Source organism: Nannobrachium achirus (assembly GCF_963921795.1).
Source record: "Nannobrachium achirus genome assembly, chromosome: 19".
NCBI classification, from domain to species: Eukaryota; Metazoa; Chordata; class Actinopteri; order Myctophiformes; family Myctophidae; genus Nannobrachium; species Nannobrachium achirus.
Window position 1 is genome coordinate 37,308,254 of NC_137826.1, and position 18,808 is coordinate 37,327,061.

The window sequence follows — 18,808 nt, forward strand, 5'->3', positions numbered from 1 at the left end:
CTCAAACACGAGGAATAAAGGGCAATACTGTCATTCCCGGGACAGTGAGCTAAAGTCAGTTCTTCACCATTACTTTAACCATGTGCGATTCTTCCCGTCCTTGTCGTTTCAAAGATGCTTAACTATAAGACAATACAGGCTTGTATCGATCAGCCCAAAATATGTTCCCCATTGTCTCATATTCATCTTCCGTTGTTCAAAGCCACAATTCCATCTGTGGACGGACCCAGAGAAGAAAAACAAAACCCTTTAGCCAAATTTCCCAATATTGACTTATAGCTTTCTGTCCCTTTGAGTCTCTCTGTCCTGGGTCTTCTGAGAGCTAAACCAGACAGCTTAAAGCTCAGATTTGCGATGAAAATAAAACAAACTTTACAAAAATGTTAGCACTGTACAACACACTGTAAAAAGGATGTAAAATGCCTCTAGACAAAGAGAGCGTGGAGGGCAAAAATGGAGGTACGAGGTGATCTGTTTTTTGTTTAGTTTTTTTTTCGTGGAGGTCGAATGTTTCTCGCGAGCCGCCGTGATCGTGTTTTATCATTGTTATTTTACGACCTCCAAACTGTTTCCTTCTTTTACGAGTCCTGCATTCTCTTCCTCTCTCTTAATTCATGACGCGCGATGTCATCGCACGCGGTTCCGTTCTCGTTTGAGAGTTTATTTAAAAAGTTTCTAAAATCCTTTTTTTTCTCCTTCTTTCTTTTCTGTCGTCCTAGGTTTTTTTTTATGATTGTAGTCCTGTGAGGTGAGAGATGGTCACGTGATGATTCGGTGCACAGGTGCATTATGGGTCCGTGGTGATGATGTCACACAGCGGGGGCGGGGTGTGGGAGGCGGCCTGGGATAAGTGTGCTCTGAAGGATCAATGGCAGCAGGCTGTTAGCTGGGTCCAGGGCCCCTCCCACGCCGCGTTATCGTCCGGCGTGCACGTGAGTGCAACGTCCGAGTGTGACACCACCAGCTCTACACCGCTGACACCTGTTCATCTGAAAGACAAAAAATGTATACATAAACAATCTTTAGGAGGAAGCAAAAACGAGTGTTCTGAAAATCGTTGCGCACAACCACCTTGCACATAGTGTATTATTCTATTATATTGCGGAAAGTGATGAGGAACGAAACAAAACAGTCATCAGGCAGTGAGGGTGATTGTGTTCTTGAGGCCCTGTTTGATGTTTTGCTATCCTGGAGACACATTAACACACCAAGTGCCCATGATGAAACAATATTTAATCACCCAGTGCCCCAATTCTTTATTGATTTTACCTTATTTCGGAGGGTAGGAAGAGTAAAAGTAATCAGAGTAGATGTAATCCGAGTATGTCCTGGATTATGCAGAATAAAGTACCACAAATCATCTTAAGGTGAGAAGTACAGTAGCTCCTAGCGGGCTGATTAACAGACCATTACTTGTTTTAAGTCAATCTTATAAAAATGATGTCCCTGTCAGTCTTAATGTTAAGAGTCGTAAATCTCAGGTGTATTTCACAAAGCATTTTCAGACAGCAAAATGTAAGGAGCACTCTGGAGGACTAACAAACACCACATGACAACAAAACCTGATATGTTGGTGTCTTAGTGCCCAAGGACACTCACAGTAGGGCAGTTGACCGCTGAACCTCACCATAATAAACACAACATTTAATGATAATCTCAGGTTACTATGATCTGTGATGACATGTATCATGTGTAAATAAACGTATCTTCATTCCCCCCCCCCCCCCCCGCAATTAGTCATTATTATGCCAATGTATTGTTGTCACTGCAAACTCCTCCAGTTACTGTAGTCCTAGTCAGAGCACAGACAACAACATGTTTCTTCTGACACGCGCTACATCCAAGCCTTCTTTTGGCCTGCATACACCAGTGGTTCCCAAACTTTTTAGCTCAAGTCCCAAAAGAGAAATTAGACGTTTACCTGGCTTTTTTCTCTTTTTAACTGTAGGAAAAGAAAAACAATCTGGAGTCGGGAAACATTGCTATACACAATGACATGCGCTACAGCAGTGGTTCTCAACCTTTTCAGGCCGCGACCCCCGAAATAATCATATTTTAACTGGGGACCCCCCACCCTACGAGCACTAAGCGCTGAGGCACTGCGAGGCGCTGTGAGCATGTAGATCGTCTATTTTCAAAATGTCTGCCTCTAATATTTGACAATTTGGCAAATGTTTAATTTGTCATTTTAGAGGTATTAACTCATACAGTGCCATCCGGCCACAAGGGGTGCTAGAGTGCCAGAAATTTCTCCATAGACCTTCTTTATAGCTTTCGTCGACCCTCTCCCAACTGGCTTGTGTTTTCACTCCAGTCAATGCTATGGGTGTCGAGAGGAGGAAGCTAGCTGACACGTAGCCAAAATGCTAACCCATTTAGAAGCCCGATCTAAAGCTATTTCAGCCGCAAAAAACTTTCTCTTTGGGTCTGGGGACACAATCCGGAGAAAATCCTGTCTAAAGATGTGATTTATTATTGGAGTGGGCGGCGCGATGCGGCCGTTAGCGCGAATACGGCCCGTGGATGGCCGAGTCTAAGTCCCGGCCAAGGATGGACGACTAGACCGGGGCTTCGTTGAGGCCTCCGATAAAATAATTCATTTTATTAAATATCCCGGACATGTTCGGGATAGGCACCGTGGAATACGTCGCGCCGCCTACAATGAACATTCGGTGAACATTGGGGGGGGTCTAAACTTTATTTTAAACCATTTTCAATGGAATAAATCGTCGGAGCATCTAGCGTCTCTCGTTGGTGAGCGCTGGGCGAGCCGGGACCACCCACGTTGCTCCAAGCAGCTCGGGGTAAGTAAAATAGCAAATAAAAAATTGTTTTTGATCCCGAATATCCCGAACATGTTCGGGATAGGCACTTAAAGGGTTAAAAAGTCATTAAATTGTCACTTCAGAAATGTGCAGTTACCCTCTATACACTTACACGTTACTGTATGTTGGTCCCGACCCGCAGGTTGAGAACCAGTGCGCTACAGTAACACGGCACAGACAGTACAGTACATACCGTCCTCGCTATCGGCCAGGCCGGCGGCGGCAGGCAGACGCTGGGCGGCCGCGAGGAGGGCCCCTGCTGCGCGGCCTCATGCGGGTGGTGGTGATGGTGGTGATGATGGTGATGGTGGTTATGGTGTTGGTGCTGTTGATGCTGTTGGTGGTTCCCAGCCAGCCTCCGGGCCTCGGCCAGCCCTCCGGCGGCGGCGGGGCTCTGCAGCAGCTTGCTCCTCTGCATGGCCACGCTGTAGTCTGGGGGGCGGAGGTGGGGAGGCCTGGGGGCACCTCCACCTCCACCTCCTCCTCCCTGCCCTCCTCCTGATCCCACCGCCGCTGCTGCTGCTGCTGCTGTTGTTGCTAGCACTACTCCGTCTGTGAGGCCCAGGTCCCCCAGAGCCAGCCCCTGATAGCCTGGAGGAGTGGGGGGAGGGGCTCTGTAACGCTCATCCTTGGCGGGCGACGTGACACAGTACACTGGATGGACGGACGGATGGACGAACGGGCGGACCGACGGGACATACAGAGGTGTTTGGAAAAAACCAAGGAGGAGGGGATGGTGAGGGAGTGAGAGGGACAAGGCGGGGTGAGGAGGGGTGAGAGAAGGGTGTTGAAATAGGGATTTCGGGGTGGACGGGTGGGAGTGGGGGGTGAGAAACAAATAAAAAGGGAGAAAATAAATCAATGTGATGTTTCACAAACATGACACGTGACCAATGTATGTGCTTGTATGTATGCACGAGAACGTGCCAAATAATAATAACGCTGAAATAAATAATGCAACGAGGGATGGATGGCCGCAGCAGAAACGAGACAAAAACACTGACGTATACCCTTAGCCTGAGCGCACAAAACTGCCACAAACTAGCAGGCAAGCTCGCGTGTGTGTGTGTGGTGTTCGCTTGTCTAAATAAATATTTGGGATGTTCTAAAACATACAGTAGTTTTACCTTTACCTTTCAGTTCCCCTGAAAGGTAAATGCAACAAGTGAGATAATTCAAGACAGATTATACCTCACAGCAAAGAGCAGCTTCACAGCTCTAAGCATGTTTCATTTAAAGTATACTCTGTAGTACCACAATGTCACTTGCCAAAAATGATATATTGTATATTTCGATTTTGCTTTAAGGTCCTTACACACAAGGGGCGATGTTTTCATGCCATTCACTTGCCCGAAATAGTTTAGCAATGTTGTTTACGTTGTCAGTACATCTGCACAGAATGCAATTAGTACACACCAATAAAATTTGTTTTTAGTCACCAGTGCTCACCACAAGGTTGATATTTCACCACAAATAAAGGCATCAACCTGTATGAATCAAATATATTATAGTTTTGATGTGGAATACTCGCCACTGATAGTTTTTTTCCTGTCACACCCCTGCTGTGCAACAACCTTTACTCTACCACAGCCGTGTGCGCACACAGACACATCATGCCACAGTGAAAGAACACACTCAACACTGAGATGAAATGGAAACACCCTGCTAACACGCTGCTGTTTGCAGACGGTGCTGGGGACCCCCTACACCGTGGACCCCGGTCCCTCACCTATCAGGCCCTTCTCTGTGCTCGACGTCACCGTTTTGTAGGCGGCGGGTGGCGTCCGTGCTCGGCCCTCCTCCGTCCTCGGTGCTGTTGGGGGGCGAGGAGGCGGAGGTCTCCGAGGCGTTGCGGCGCTTTATCGTGCCGTAGCTCCCCTCATACGTGTCCGACAGCGAGCCGCTGGACGCCCAGCTCTGCCGCGACAGCTCGGTCGACGCCGAGGATGTGGTCCGCGTCAGTGCGGCGGCGGCGTCCACTTCCTGGATGGGGCCGCTCAGCTGCGTGTGCCTGAAGCCTCCCGCCAGGTGTGCGGCGGCGAGCGGGTGCGGCGCGTGCACGCCGTGGTCCCACGGGCGGCAGGACGAGACCGGGAGGCTCTGGAAGGAGTCGTGGGAGTTGGAGGAGCAGGAGGTCCAGCTGCCCCGCCCGCTGTCCGCCACAGAGTCCAGGGAGGTGTGGTCCGGGGTCAGCTCCTCCGTGGAGATGGAGGAGGTGAAGGTGGAGCCCCGCGTCACGCAGCCCCGCGCCGAGGAGGACGACGAACTGGAGGCAGACAGACAGGGAGAGAAGGTTTAGTGATAACTAGAGGCAGACAGACAGGGAGAGAAGGTTTAGTGATAACTAGAGGCAGACAGACAGGGAGAGAAGGTTTACTGATAACTAGAGGCAGAGAGGGAATGAAGGTTTACTGATACGATAAAAAAATATATATATATAAAAACATAACACATACACAGTGATGAGGAAGAGTGATACAGAGGAAGGCTCACAAAGGAACAAGTCATGAAGCACCGATTCTGATGAGAACCAGTAAGACTCCCTAATCGGGAGATAAGCGACGCAAACACAAACTTTAGAAGGCAATGGTAGCCAATCAGGAGGGAAAAAGGTAAAATGGGACAGATCCATGTTGCACCGCTTTGCGTGATTTTAGGGCAAAGTCTGTAGGAGCAGTGTCCAAAAATGTGTTTTGCAAGAATCGGCCTCATGGTGGCGCTAGAAGAGGGCAATGTGAGACTGACAGACTGACTGACAGCCGGTGGAGCTTTTCATATTAACTTGGTGGAGCTTTTCATAGTAACAGGTGTCATATAATACATGAACCAGAGTCATACAGTAAGTCACCAACGTATGGGTGTTAAATGTTAAACTTTGCATGACAAAGGTTATTGTGAAGCCATCGCTAACTAAAGTATGAGTCAAGAGAAGTTATGGGGATATATATATACAGTATATATATAGAGAGAGAGGCTATGACAGAAGTGAAACAGGTAAAAGAGGTGATAGTAAAGGCACATCTGCGCACCGACATGCAGGAAGACAAATGAAAACAGAGCAAAGTTCAGTGTCAAATCCAAGCCTCTTGTCTCCAGCCAACCTTCAGGTTGTTCTCCCCTTTAGATAAATGACTGTGCGAGTCCCCTGCCGATCTCCAACAGCCAGCAGCCCAACAGCTTTATTCACTGTGAAACTGAGGTCGATTGAGACGCTTAAAGCCTCGTTTATTCTCTGTATGACGTTATACATTGTAGCACGGTGTCGCTCGTAGGAAAAAAAACAGATTATTCAATCTGAATATCAGATTGAATAAACTGTCATTTTCCACGCTGGAGTATAAACAAGGCTTTAGTCACAGCTGTTTGGGCTTTGTACGTCCCCAAGTGTCCCGAAATTCAGCATGGGAACTTGTTAGCGATCAGTTTTGTCGTGTGATTTATCGCCACGTCCGGCAATAAAACTTTTTCCTACTCCTCGCCTGCTTTTCATAAAGCCAAACAGATTGATTCACTGTCACAGTTTTACTGGGGGGAAAAACGGCCACTCAATGAAACTAACCATATTTCATAAACAGGTGGACGCCATATAACAATGCTGCCAAGGTGATATAACACCCGAGGAACAGACAGATTATTGCATCCGGCGATAGTTTATGTTTCTCCTTTACGAGGACAGAGCAGCCCGATCATGGAAGAACAATAAACAAACACTGCACTATAAATAAGCCTGTTGTTTACTTGGCCAGATTAAAAAGCTGTCGGCGTTAATAAATAAATAAGTAAACTAAAATAAAAAAATAAGACAGTCAGACTGTGTTGTTACTGCAGAGAGGAAGATGGCGCAGAGTCAACGAGGGATGCTAATAAACTCCTGCTGCGTTTACGACTCCTGCTCTGGGGGCTTTAATGAGGAAAAGACATAATTGGAACCCAGCAGGGAGAGAGGGGGGGGGGGGGGGGGGGGGGGGGTAGGAGTTTGTCTGGTAGCTGGGTCCTTATGTTGTCCATGGACCATTGGGAACAATCGTGTTTTCTTTTTGTGTGTGTGTGTTTGTGTTTGAGTTTGAGTTTGAGTTAGAGGCGTACAGATTGCTGATGATGCTGTTTGGTCTCGTAACAGCCAGGCAGTGAGACCACCTTGCAGTCATGCTGAATTAAAACTAAGCATTTCTATTCTGGGGGTAGGGGGGCATTTGCAAAAAATAGCGGATTCACAAGCTCATGAATCAGCTTGTAGATCAGCGGGATTTGGTGTGTGTGTGTGGGGGGGGGGTACAGCGCCAACTCAGGTTTATTAAATATAGGAGGCTTTAAGTGGTTAAAGTTGCTGAATCTCTGTGACATTTGGCTTCTGACTGTATATCTGTCTTGTCTTCCTTTGGTGATGATTAATGGATATATTGCAGCTTGTTGAACTTTCAGAAGGTCAGGATAACCACAGATGGAATTTGAGCATGCGGCTCATGTGATCTTTGCCCTCCTTGGTTGGCCACTGAGAATTTGTGCGTTTGTGTTTTGAGTTGTAAATGAAGTGCATTGCTACCCAGCTGTAGCAATGCACTTAATTTAAATTATACTTATACTCTTTTGTCCTAATATGTTGGGTGTCATATTTACTCAAGGTATGCACACTGTGCGTGTGTACCTTTGCGTGTCTGTCGACAGCTGCCTGTCTGTATATGTGTATCGGACCACCTTCTGCTGTGTTGCCTTAAGTTGGAATTATGGAGTGTGCATGTTAACAGCTGTAACAGATGCACCTGTATACTTAAACATGTATAGTGTGTGTGTCCTGCTGTCTACAACTGACAAACATCCTGCACATGCATGTAGTGCCAGTTGTAATGGCCATATTACCTTGTGCTGGGCTGTCTGCACTCAGCGTGCATGGCAGCCATGCTGTCAACGGCGGCGGCGGCAGCAGTAGTATTAGTAGTAGCGGTGGTGAAAGCAGATGTTGCGGCCGCAGCTGTGCAGGTCCTGCTGATGCTGTTGCACGGCCTCTCCTCTGACCCGGGGGCCGGCACCGAGTCCACCGAGCAGATGCTAGAGCGAGACGAGATCTCACTGTGACTGGAGTCAGACAGGTTGTCTGCTTTACCGGCTGGCAAGAGAGCATAGCCTGGGGGTGTGGAGGGGAGGGGAGGGGAGAGGAGAGAGGCAGACAGACAGAGGTTGTCATTTCAAGGTTTTCTGTTTCTGTTCCGACAGCCGAGCAGCCTAAAGTACACAGACCATGCTGTGAATGAGAAGTGACAGAGGGAACTGTCAAAAACGTCTACTATTGCTGATGGAATTTTATACATGGTATATGTGAACTTCTATGAGATGTGACTGAATCTGCAGTGAATGTTTGAGAAACCTTTGAGAAAAATGACAATTCTGTTTAGTTTTTTCTTCAGGCAGTGCTAAACACTGGATTGTATCCGTCTCATGCAAACACAGGTCGAGTATTTAAAGATCCACTCTGGTTTGCCACAGCTTCATGCACACAGATGGGGTGTGATGTCACAACCCATGCATCAATCAAAGCCTCATCAAGGACAAGCATGGTACACCAGGCATGCACGCTTACACGTGTCTTCACTCAGCCTCTGATTGGACAACTGACCAACGTGGGGCGGCAACGTTGGTCTGTAGTGTGGTCCAGTCAGAGATTGCAACCACTGCACTCAGTGAGTACGCACAGTGTGCACTCACTTAATCAGATTTCAGTGAGCAATGATCAGAAAACCTCCATATTAATAATGCTTTAGAGCTATGCAGTGTAGATTGACGAGAGTCCTTTACATAAGCCAGCCTGCCAAAGACATAGTTTGACAGTCCACTGTTGGCCACTAGAGGGTGCTGTTCCCCAAGCTATGCAAACAGACTGTCTCTGTGTGTGTGACACGCACGCACGCACGCACGCACGCACGCACGCACACACACACACACACACACACACACACACACACACACACACACACACACACACACACACACACACACACACACACACACACACACACACACACACACACACACACACACACACACACAGAGTTGGCTCTCATTGACTAATTTTGTAAAAAAAGAAATGTCTGGAGCAGGCTGCACTCAACATGATCCAACTTCACATGGTATTATCGAAACTGGACAATTTTGTTTTCCTGGTTCTATGACATTAATGTGCACCTTTGTGCACCATTGATGGTCGGATTTTATTGAAAAATCGAACCTCTGTTCGAAGTGGAGCTGTGTGTGTGTGTGTGTGTGTGTGTGTGTGTGTGTGTGTGTGTGTGTGTATTGCAGTTGATGCTCAGGGCAGGCTAGACTCAACAGCACCTCTCTGGTCACCCAGGGTTACTACATACAGGCTACATACAGACCCACAGACCCACCCACCCACATACCCACATACCTACACACACGGCCACGTATAGGGGAGCTTGTGTTCCACACAGCTCCAAAAATATTCTCTCAACTCAAGAGAACCAAAACCAAGTGTTCTGCCCTCCAGGCAGTTATTTTTTGTGTTTAGCACCATCTTTGGGTTCCAGTGTGTTATTGCAGTAGCAGTGGGACTGGGGGATGGGTAATTTGTACACACCTGTTTAGAGCATGTTTGATCTCTAGAGTGGCACCTGATGAGTAATCAAGGCACAGGCCAGTTTCTGTCAGTTCAGCAGCAGTTTGAGGAGAGAACAGTACTCCAGTGTTTGTTTAGCACATGTTGCATTCTGTGTACACCTTCGCAAGCATTGCCTGTAAGGCAATGTTTTTAGGATTTTGGATTGCATCATTTTGAAGCATGTGTAATGTAAAATTACTTTTTGTCTTGTTTGCTGACAGAAGTTTGTGTTTGTGTTTTATTTTCTGTATTTCAGTTTACTCCTTTGTACATGCACAAATCAAGTCATAAAACCGGAGCTAGAACGCTACATCCTGACTCTCCGTGTATTATTTCAAGGGAGTTTGGCTGCTGTCTACTAATAGTTAAGGGACACCTTTAGGAGGACAGTACAGTAAAAGGCACTTGACCAGTTGGTGCAACATCAACCACTGCAACATACAACATCAAACACAGTGTGTAAGCTACACAATGTCCAGCTCAAGGAGCACATCTACATCTTCAAGCAGTGGTGCAGCAAAGGCCCGAGCCATGGCAGAGGCAGCACGCGTACGTGCATTATATGCACAGAGGGAGGCTAAACTTAAATTGGAGCAGGCTGAGAGAGAAGCAAGGCTTACGTCGGAGCAGGCTGAGAGAGAGGCGAGACAGAAAATGGAGGCTGCATACAATGTTTTGGAGAAGGCAAGAGTGGAGGTTGAATTGGAAACATTAGCAGTCGAGAGAGAAGCTGCTGCCGCCAGCGCACAGGCAGAGGTGCAGCTGAAGGGGAGGACAAATCACAGCACAGCAAACACAGCAAACACAGTAAGAAGTCTTCAAAGGAAGAGATTGAAGATTGCACTAGTGCATATGTAAAACAGCAGTATGAGCTAAAGAAGTAGTTTATCCCATCTCCTGATGTTCCCGACCAACTTGATAACAGCCTAGTTACATGGGGAACCCAATACGTGGGTTCTGAAGCTAGTCCTGTCAAAATGCCTGATCAGCATACCCCGGCTGCTGATCCCGGGCCCTCCAAGTCAATTCCTCACACTACTAAGACCCCTGTTGCTGATCACACGCCCTCCAAGACAATTCCTCACGCCATTAAGACCCCGGTTGCCGACCACACGCCCTCCAAAACACTTCCTCACGCCAGTAAGACTCCAGTTGCCGACCACACGCCCTCCAAAACACTTCCTCATGGCAATAATACCTATCAGGAAGACAGTAAGCCACATGCTATTCCACAAGGTATGTTTTTGAACCCTTCAGCTCAGTCCTATTCTCCTCACTAGCCCACACAATCCAACCCATTTAAGTCCTATACTCCTCTTCACTACACCACACCATCTGGCCTTGACTTTGTTAAGTATTTAGCACGCCGGGAGCTGGTGACTACAGGGCTTAACCAGTTTGACGACCAACCTGACAGTTTCAGGGCATGGCAGTCTTCCTTCCTTAACGCCATCAGAGGTCTCGACCTTTCACCCAGTGAAGAATTGGACCTCTTGACCAGGTGGCTGGGCAAGGAATCATCCAACCATGTCAGGAGGCTTCGTCAGGCACATGTCAATAATCCTGGGGCGGCACTGAGGAAAGCATGGGACAGACTGAGCGAGTGTTATGCCTCACCAGAGGTAATCGAAAATGCTCTCTTCAAGAAACTAGACATGTTTCCCAGGATCTCCAGCAGGGATCATATCAAACTCAGAAAGCTTGGAGACCTCCTCATGGAGATTCAGCCCAATACTAGAGAAACTCCCTCATGCCTTACAGGAGAAGTGGTTGTATCAAGGTTCCAAGTTCAAGGAAGAACATAAGGGACTCTTTCCTCCATTCTACTTCTTCACAAACTTCATCTGCTATGAAGCACAAGTCAGGAACGACCCAAGCTTCACTCTCCCCAACAAAAAACAATCCTCTCACCAAAGACAAACCGGTCTATCGGCCAGAAAGAATCCCAATGTCAGTCCACAAGACAGACATCTCCCCTGACACTGAATCTGACACAAATAGCTCTCCAAAGCAAGTTGAGGATCCAGGAAAGAATTGTCCTATTCATCGCACCACATCCCTTAAGGAAGTGTCGCGAATTCAGAGCAAAACCACTGGAGGAAAGGAAGGCTTTTCTCTGTGAACATGGGATATGCTACAAGTGTTGTGCATCAATCTCCCATTTAGTAAAGGACTGTACAGCCTCTATAAAATGCAGTGAGTGTGAAAGTGAACGCCACATCACTGCTATGCATCCAGGACCTGCACCTGAGGTACCACCAGTTCCAACTACGACGCCAGAGCACAGCGAGGAGGAAGAAGATCCTACATCTTCAATTAATGTCACCTCACACTGCACCGAGATTTGTGGTAACGGGAAGCCAGCAATGTCCTGTTCTAAAATATGTCTGGTGCGTGACAAGGCGATCACAATGTACACCGTACTAGATGATCAGAGCAATCGCTCACTCGCAAAGCCAGAATTCTTTGAGCTATTTGATGTCAAGAGCCACTCTTTTCCTTATTCATTAAGAACATGTGCTGGAGTCATCAAAATGTCTGGTAGAAAGGCTGAAGGCTTCAACATAGAGCCAGTGAACGGAGGAGACGCCCTTGCATTACCGCCACTGATTGAATGCAGTCAGATCCCCTCCAACAGGTCAGAAATTCCCACTCCGAAGGCAGCTCTCCTCCATCCTCACCTGAAATCTGTGGCAGGTCACATTCCAGAGCTCGATCCAAACGCCCAAATCCTTCTTTTACTAGGAAGAGATATTGTCAGAGTTCACAAAGTGAGACAGCACATTAACGGAACAGACAATGTCCCTTTCGCACAGAGATTGGACTTGGGCTGGGTAGTGGTTGGGGAAGTATGTCTTGGAAATGCCCACAAGCCTAACACGAGCACCTTCAAGACTCACGTGTTAGAAGATGGACGTCCTTCCTGCTTGACACCCTGCAACAGTTTCATGAACCTGGAACTGGAAGAGAAAGTGTGCCATGGCGGGGAACAACCGAGTAGTTTAATCAGCACTCACAAATCCAACCTGGAGAGAGCAACAGAGCACAAGCCGGCTGATCATGCGCCCAGGGCGGGTTCAGCGTCCCACCTTGGAAAACCATGGTCGACTGCACAAGCTTTCCTTCATGGACCATACAAGGACATGCAAGAGGAACCTGAGTCCTTTGAACTCATCAGTCCCAAACTGGATGGCAAAGCCTTGCCAAAGAGCAGTCCACTCTTCAAGCTAAATCCTGTGCGCCAGGAACACCTCATGAGAATTGGCGGCAGAGTGAAACACGCTGAGAAGAACACCCCAGTTCTACCCAAACACAGCTACATCTCTACTCTACTAGTACGCCATCACCACAAGCTGGTAAAACATCAAGGCCGCAAGTGGGTTGAGGATTGCCGCAACCTGCAGAAAGGTGATGTTGTGCTGTTAAAGGACAGCCAAGCTCTAGGAAGCCAGTGGCCCATACCACTGGAAACCTAAACCTTTCCAAGCCAGTATGGTAAGGTCCGCAAGGTCGACTTAAAGACTCAAAGGAGTTCAAAGACATTCCTTCTGTAAGACCCGTCACAGAAGTAATTCTTCTTTTGCCTAAAGATGACTCAATTTAAGTTATTAATGTGTGAATATTTTTGATAGTGGTATCTCAGATACAATGTTCTGCCCTCAAGGCAGTTATTTTTTGTGTTTAGCACCATCTTTGGGTTCCAGTGTGTTATTGCAGTAGCAGTGGGACTGGGGGATGGGTAATTTGTACACACCTGTTTAGAGCATGTTTGATCTCTAGAGTGGCACCTGATGTTGTGAGTGAGTAATCAAGGCACAGGCCAGTTTCTGTCAGTTCAGCAGCAGTTTGAGGAGAGTACAGTACTCCAGTGTTTGTTTAGCACATGTTGCATTCTGTGTACACCTTCGCAAGCATTGCCTGTAAGTAAGTGTTTTTAGGATTTTGGATTGCATCATTTTGAAGCATGTGTAATGTAAGATTACTTTTTGTCTTGTTTGCTGACAGAAGTTTGTGTTTGTGTTTTATTTTCTGTATTTCAGTTTACTCCTTTGTACATGCACAAATCAAGTCATAAAACCGGAGCTAGAACGCTACATCCTGACTCTCTGTGTATTATTTCAAGGGAGTTTGGCTGCTGTCTACTAATAGTTAAGGGACACCTTTAGGAGGACAGTACACCAAGAGTTACGCCACCTCCGTTCAGGTCTTCTACATAGACTTCTATTGGCAAATAGTGCGAAGCACTAAACCGGAATGCATTGGCGTCTACGGGCATTTTGTCACAATTTCGAGTTACATGAACCACATGACCGGCGCGGTTTTCTGCCCTACGCAATGGAGCAATTCACTAATAGATAGCTCTCAAGAGCACCCTTCACCAGGGCATTTTTTTGAGTGGTGTAGGGTTCGTGGATAGGTACTTTGAGATCCTTTGCTACAATTTAAGAAATGCATAGTAGAGTGGATAACCAGACTGTGGGCACTTGCACTCTGGTGACCTGGTTTCTTTAAGGAGCTGAGTGTTGGAACTTGCCGTCAAGGTTCCCCCATTGGCCTCCGGTGCTGTAAGCCCTTTGAGCCTCTGAGCAATCAGAGATGAAGTGGTCTTCAAACAAAGGTTACTTTAGTTCTGGTGATGGAATTAGCAAAGCGTGTGAGGGAGCGTCACAACTTGGATGGCACAGGGGTGGCACTTTGGCCCAATCCATCATTCTTCTCAAAGAGGGGCTGACACTGGCCTACCTCATTTAGCAGGCAGCTTATGACCCCTCATGCCTGCAGGATGAGGAAGCCAATTAAGCATAACGGCTCTGCCCTGCGAGGGCACAGCCAGCAGTTGCATTATATACAAGTCACTGCTGTCTTTCACCACTCTGACAGCTTGTTTGTATGCTATGGGACCATAGGAAAGCTCATGGCTTATCTGAACAGAGGCTTTCCAGGTGGATTGTTGGGGTAATTGAGGAAACAGGGACGATGGTTCTGGTGACACCAAAATGTGAAGTAAAAACACTGCAGACAACCGATTGGAGTATTGTCACTAGTGTCATGGTGTATTTGCATCAAGTTCCCGAATGCTGTTTAACTTTTTAACTAAGCTCACTCACTGCCAGGTTTATTTAACTAAAAAGCCCTCAATGCCAGAGTTTGACCTTGACCTATGACATTTTTTAAAGTAAAAACAGCATATCCATCTCAAGTAAGTTATATATCGATGGTCTCAAATGCTCATGGATGCCATGAAATCAAGAAAAAATATGTCCGGTTTCGATAATCCCATGCAAAGCTAGATCGTTTTGAATGAAGGCTGCTTCAGAGTTTGTTTACAACAGAGTGAATGAGAGCTCACACACAAACAAACACGCATGCGCGCGCACACACACAGTCATGTGATCCACAGCCCTCAGAGGAACACAGAGTCAAAGCCTAGTGCATTGCTTAGTCAACAGTGCCCCCCAGTGGCCAGAAAAAATAATCTGTCAATATATGTCCATGGCAGTGAATGAGTTTATGTGAAGTGAATCAGTACTGAGCAACTAACTGCATGGGCCATTATTTCACCTACTGTAACATTTTTACCAGAAACATCATTGATGGACTGTACAGTGAAACATAGATTTCAATAGAGTAGTAGCGTTAGCATCAATTTGTACATGTGGATTTAAACAAAATAAAATCTCACAACTGAAAATGTTTGTATGACCAAGTCCTAAGTGCGATGTGTGAAACATTATGAAAGGGTTGGGGTTAGGCGATTCCTTACACAATATGTAAAATGATGATTTAGTAAGTAAGCCTTGCTGAGCCATGAGGCCCATAGGGCAGGAGCCTATCTCCTATTTCTGTAGTGTGAGGCAGCTTGATGTACAAGTATGTCACAGGGATTTACCCCCAATCTGACCCTTGATGCTGAGTGCAAAGCAGGGAGGCACTGGGTCTTTTGTATGACCTAGCCAGGGATCGAACCCCGACCTCCCAGTCTCAGGGAGGACACTCTAACCACAAGGCCAAATCACAGATTGAGGCTTTAACCTTTGCGAGAAGACAAGATTTTCAGCACAGTATGAACCAGTTCCAATTTATTGGAAAGACAATAAAAACTAGCACACAAACTTGGCAGGGATTCTTAGAGGGGAACTAAACTCTAGGCCACTTTAGTGACCATTTTGTGACTTTGCTGCCATCCAAAGGTTAATAATCTGAAGGTAAGCAGCTGCGACACAGCTGTAGCTAATGTATAAATTAGAAAATCTGTTTTACATGTAGGTGTGCAATGAGAAAGTATTGACAATACTATTGTCTGTTGTCACTAGACATTTGTCATGATTACATTCGCACACCTAAATATAACACACGTATACATTTTATTTTAGTAGCAAGCAGCTATAATGGTGCTTACATCACAGTGGACAAACATCAGCCAACCCCTTTAGATGATTTTTTACCTGTAGATGGCAGCAAACCCTCAATTTGCCTAGGGATTAGTTCACCTTTAACAGAACTGTGAACCCTTTCGTTTTGTTAATGCTCTATAACAGTACACGCCGTCAGTAGACCATGTAGGTGAATTAAGAACTTATGAAGATAAGAGTGTGCTTTGAGCCATCCTGACATTTGTCGCACAACTAATGTAACTCTGGCCTTTATAGTAGACTACGTCTGTTTAGGAGACACGCGTATACATTACGTGTGAACGGACTGAACTTATTATAAAACAAACAACTATTGAACTTTTCAATAACATTTTAAACAATACTCCCAAGTACAAAAACGAGGTAGGTCTGTCATCTGTGTACAATAACACCATTCAAAACAGGAATCAACCATTTCTTTTTTTCACCTTAAGGGCATAAGAATGCAGATTTCACAGTTCACCGTGCAGGACAATTTCAAGTATTTCAGGTGCATTTTGTCTTCATCCTCTACAAATTATTACTACTGCTTTATATCTGTAAACAAGGTTCTTGTGCAGTTACTCTTTTAAGCTACATTCGACTGTGGATGGAGACACATTTTCAAAGAAAACTAAAATATAGAAAGCAAGAACAGATGGAAGTGGAAGACCAAAGTAAAGCTGTCAGGCAATATCTTTGTGTATGTACTCTGCAACCTGACCCCTTGAACCCTAGCTGGGAACCCTCTGGACTAGTGTTTTTTCAAACACCTGGTCTCTTACTCTTTAGAAACTCTCCCTGGCCCCTGGTCTGCACCACTCATCTATAATAAACTCTGTGTTGATGACCATGAAACTATTTGTGAAGCCACTGAGTCCATTTTGGAATTACTCCCTGATCAATAACACTTATTATACATAAAAAAAAAATCAAGAATAAAAATAAAACAAGCTCTCGACACTTTAACTGTAAGAGACTAAAATCAAGCCCTGTCATCAAAATGTTACATATTTGTTTGTAAATTATTAGACTCAGATAATCAGGTAGACTGCATAAGCCTAACCTGGATAGATTAGCTGAATCTTTTATATGACCCAATGTTATTGACAGATTACCATCCTAAATATAGCCATAGTGCTAAATATGTATCATACAGTACCTCACACTTATGATACATAACAATGTCTTCTAACGTTGTTTTGTAATGTTTTACAAAATCCTTTTTCATAAAGAAGGTCTCGCAAACGTAAACTGTGCATCTAGCCTCACTCTGTTCAGGGCAAACCAATATGGCCGCCAAGTGGCTTCAACCTCAGTGGATGCGTCCTAACGATTTCCAAGCAACTGAACACAAAACCCCGCCCCATCGCTGTGATTGGCTAAGACGCCCCCTAACACATAATTGCTAATTTTGTGGAGCGCTCATTTTCGTTCACTCAGCGTCCTGCTCAACATGCACAGCTCGCCTCAAGGCCTTGCGGTCAGTGTGGCTGTCTGGTTTTCAAATGATTTAACAAATTGCATGTACGCAGGACGTTTAACCACTTAAACCCCAGCGTCTGAATTGTGAGGAAAGCTTTTGCAGAAAATAGCAGATCAACAAGCTCACTGCGCGTTGTCGCTCGGCTATTTTCTGCAAAAGCGTTCCCCACAATAACAGAAAACAGAAAATATACTAGTATAGAGCCCTGAGGGACTCTGGTCAACCATATGGGGTTTAAGTGGTTAAGTGAACCAAAGCGAGTGCTCCCCAAAATTGCTGAGACAATGGCAATTCTGTCTCTGCAATTAGGGCCGTCTCAGCAGATCACAGCAAGCTCTACAAGCTCGGGTGTAACCGGCCTGGGGCTCAGTTAGCTTGGGAGTCGCAATGACACATTATGTTATTACTTTATTACATTAGTCATGCAGAGTATTACAGATCAGTGGTCTCCACCTTGCAAATGTCAAAGTGTCTTTTTAACACGTTCTTCCCTGGCTGGGATGTTGTTTCATTGTCCCTCAATAAAACATTGTTCTTTTATCTCTCGCTAATTCTGTGAAATACCATCTGCTCTTTTGTTATTTGACGCCCCCCTCCCCACCCTGTCCAATCTAATCAGTAATGCTTTCCTTGACCGATCCCACAAATCAAAATGGATCATATGTCTTCTGTGTATTTGGATCTGCAGAGCCAGAGGAAGGGGTTGGGGCTGAGCGACCGCCTGGGTCTCTTGGGTGAACAGGGCCTCAACTCCTCGTCCTGTCCATCCCCAGCCTCCAGGGGGGGCTCCACCGCCACCAGCCTCTCCCTCGACCGACTCCGCTCCCTCAGCATCCTGAAAGGTGACCCCAACCTCTTGCGGAGGGAGGGCCGCTGTGGAGGTCTAAGGGGGCTGCCCGGGTCTTCCCCGCCTCCTGGGCTCCTGGTCAACTGTAGCTGGGGAGGAGGGCAGGCAAGCCTGGCGGGCCCCAGCATGCCTGGTCCTTGGCAGAGGGAGCGGCCGCGGGCCACGGGGGTCATGATCCTCCCCGGCCGGCCCGTCCCTCTCTGGGCCAGGCTTCCTGGTCTCGCCCCTAGCTGCACTTGATCTGGATCTCCCTGGGGACGGAGGTGGCTCTGCGGATCTCCCTGCTCTGAAGAACACAAGCCTGCCTCTGTCTCAACCCCTCTGCTCTCATCTCCCTCTTCCTCCTCCTCCTCATCTATTCTCTCCTTCCCTCTATCCTCTCGGCTGTGCTGTCTGGTCAGCAGTAGGATCCTCCTGTGGAGGAGAGCCCCACCTATGCCGTAGCTGCGCAGGCTGGCCGCCTTGGTGCTGGCGTCGCTGGTCAGCGACGACGACGAGCCCGACAGGTTCATCTGGCTGGAGTTCTGCTGCGACTTGTGCACGCCCCCTACTGGAGGAAGGAGGGATGAGGGACGGGACGGCAGGGACAACGAGATGGAAGAGAATGAATATGAGTAAACATGCGTGGTTATTTGAGATTAAGCT

General features: G+C 46.7%; 1 protein-coding gene across 1 annotated transcript in view; it reads right to left on the reverse strand.

The window, feature by feature from the left end:
• Nucleotides 1-839: 839 nt before the first annotated feature.
• rapgef6 (Rap guanine nucleotide exchange factor (GEF) 6) overlaps nucleotides 840-18,808 on the reverse strand; it is a 236,609-nt gene continuing 218,640 nt past the window's right edge. The window contains 7 exon segments of the mRNA XM_080748853.1: nucleotides 840-989; nucleotides 3,019-3,042; nucleotides 3,045-3,479; nucleotides 4,555-4,606; nucleotides 4,608-5,091; nucleotides 7,683-7,947; nucleotides 18,597-18,713. Of these exon segments, the coding sequence (XP_080604979.1) occupies nucleotides 967-989; nucleotides 3,019-3,042; nucleotides 3,045-3,479; nucleotides 4,555-4,606; nucleotides 4,608-5,091; nucleotides 7,683-7,947; nucleotides 18,597-18,713 (1,400 nt within the window). The 3' untranslated portion in view covers nucleotides 840-966.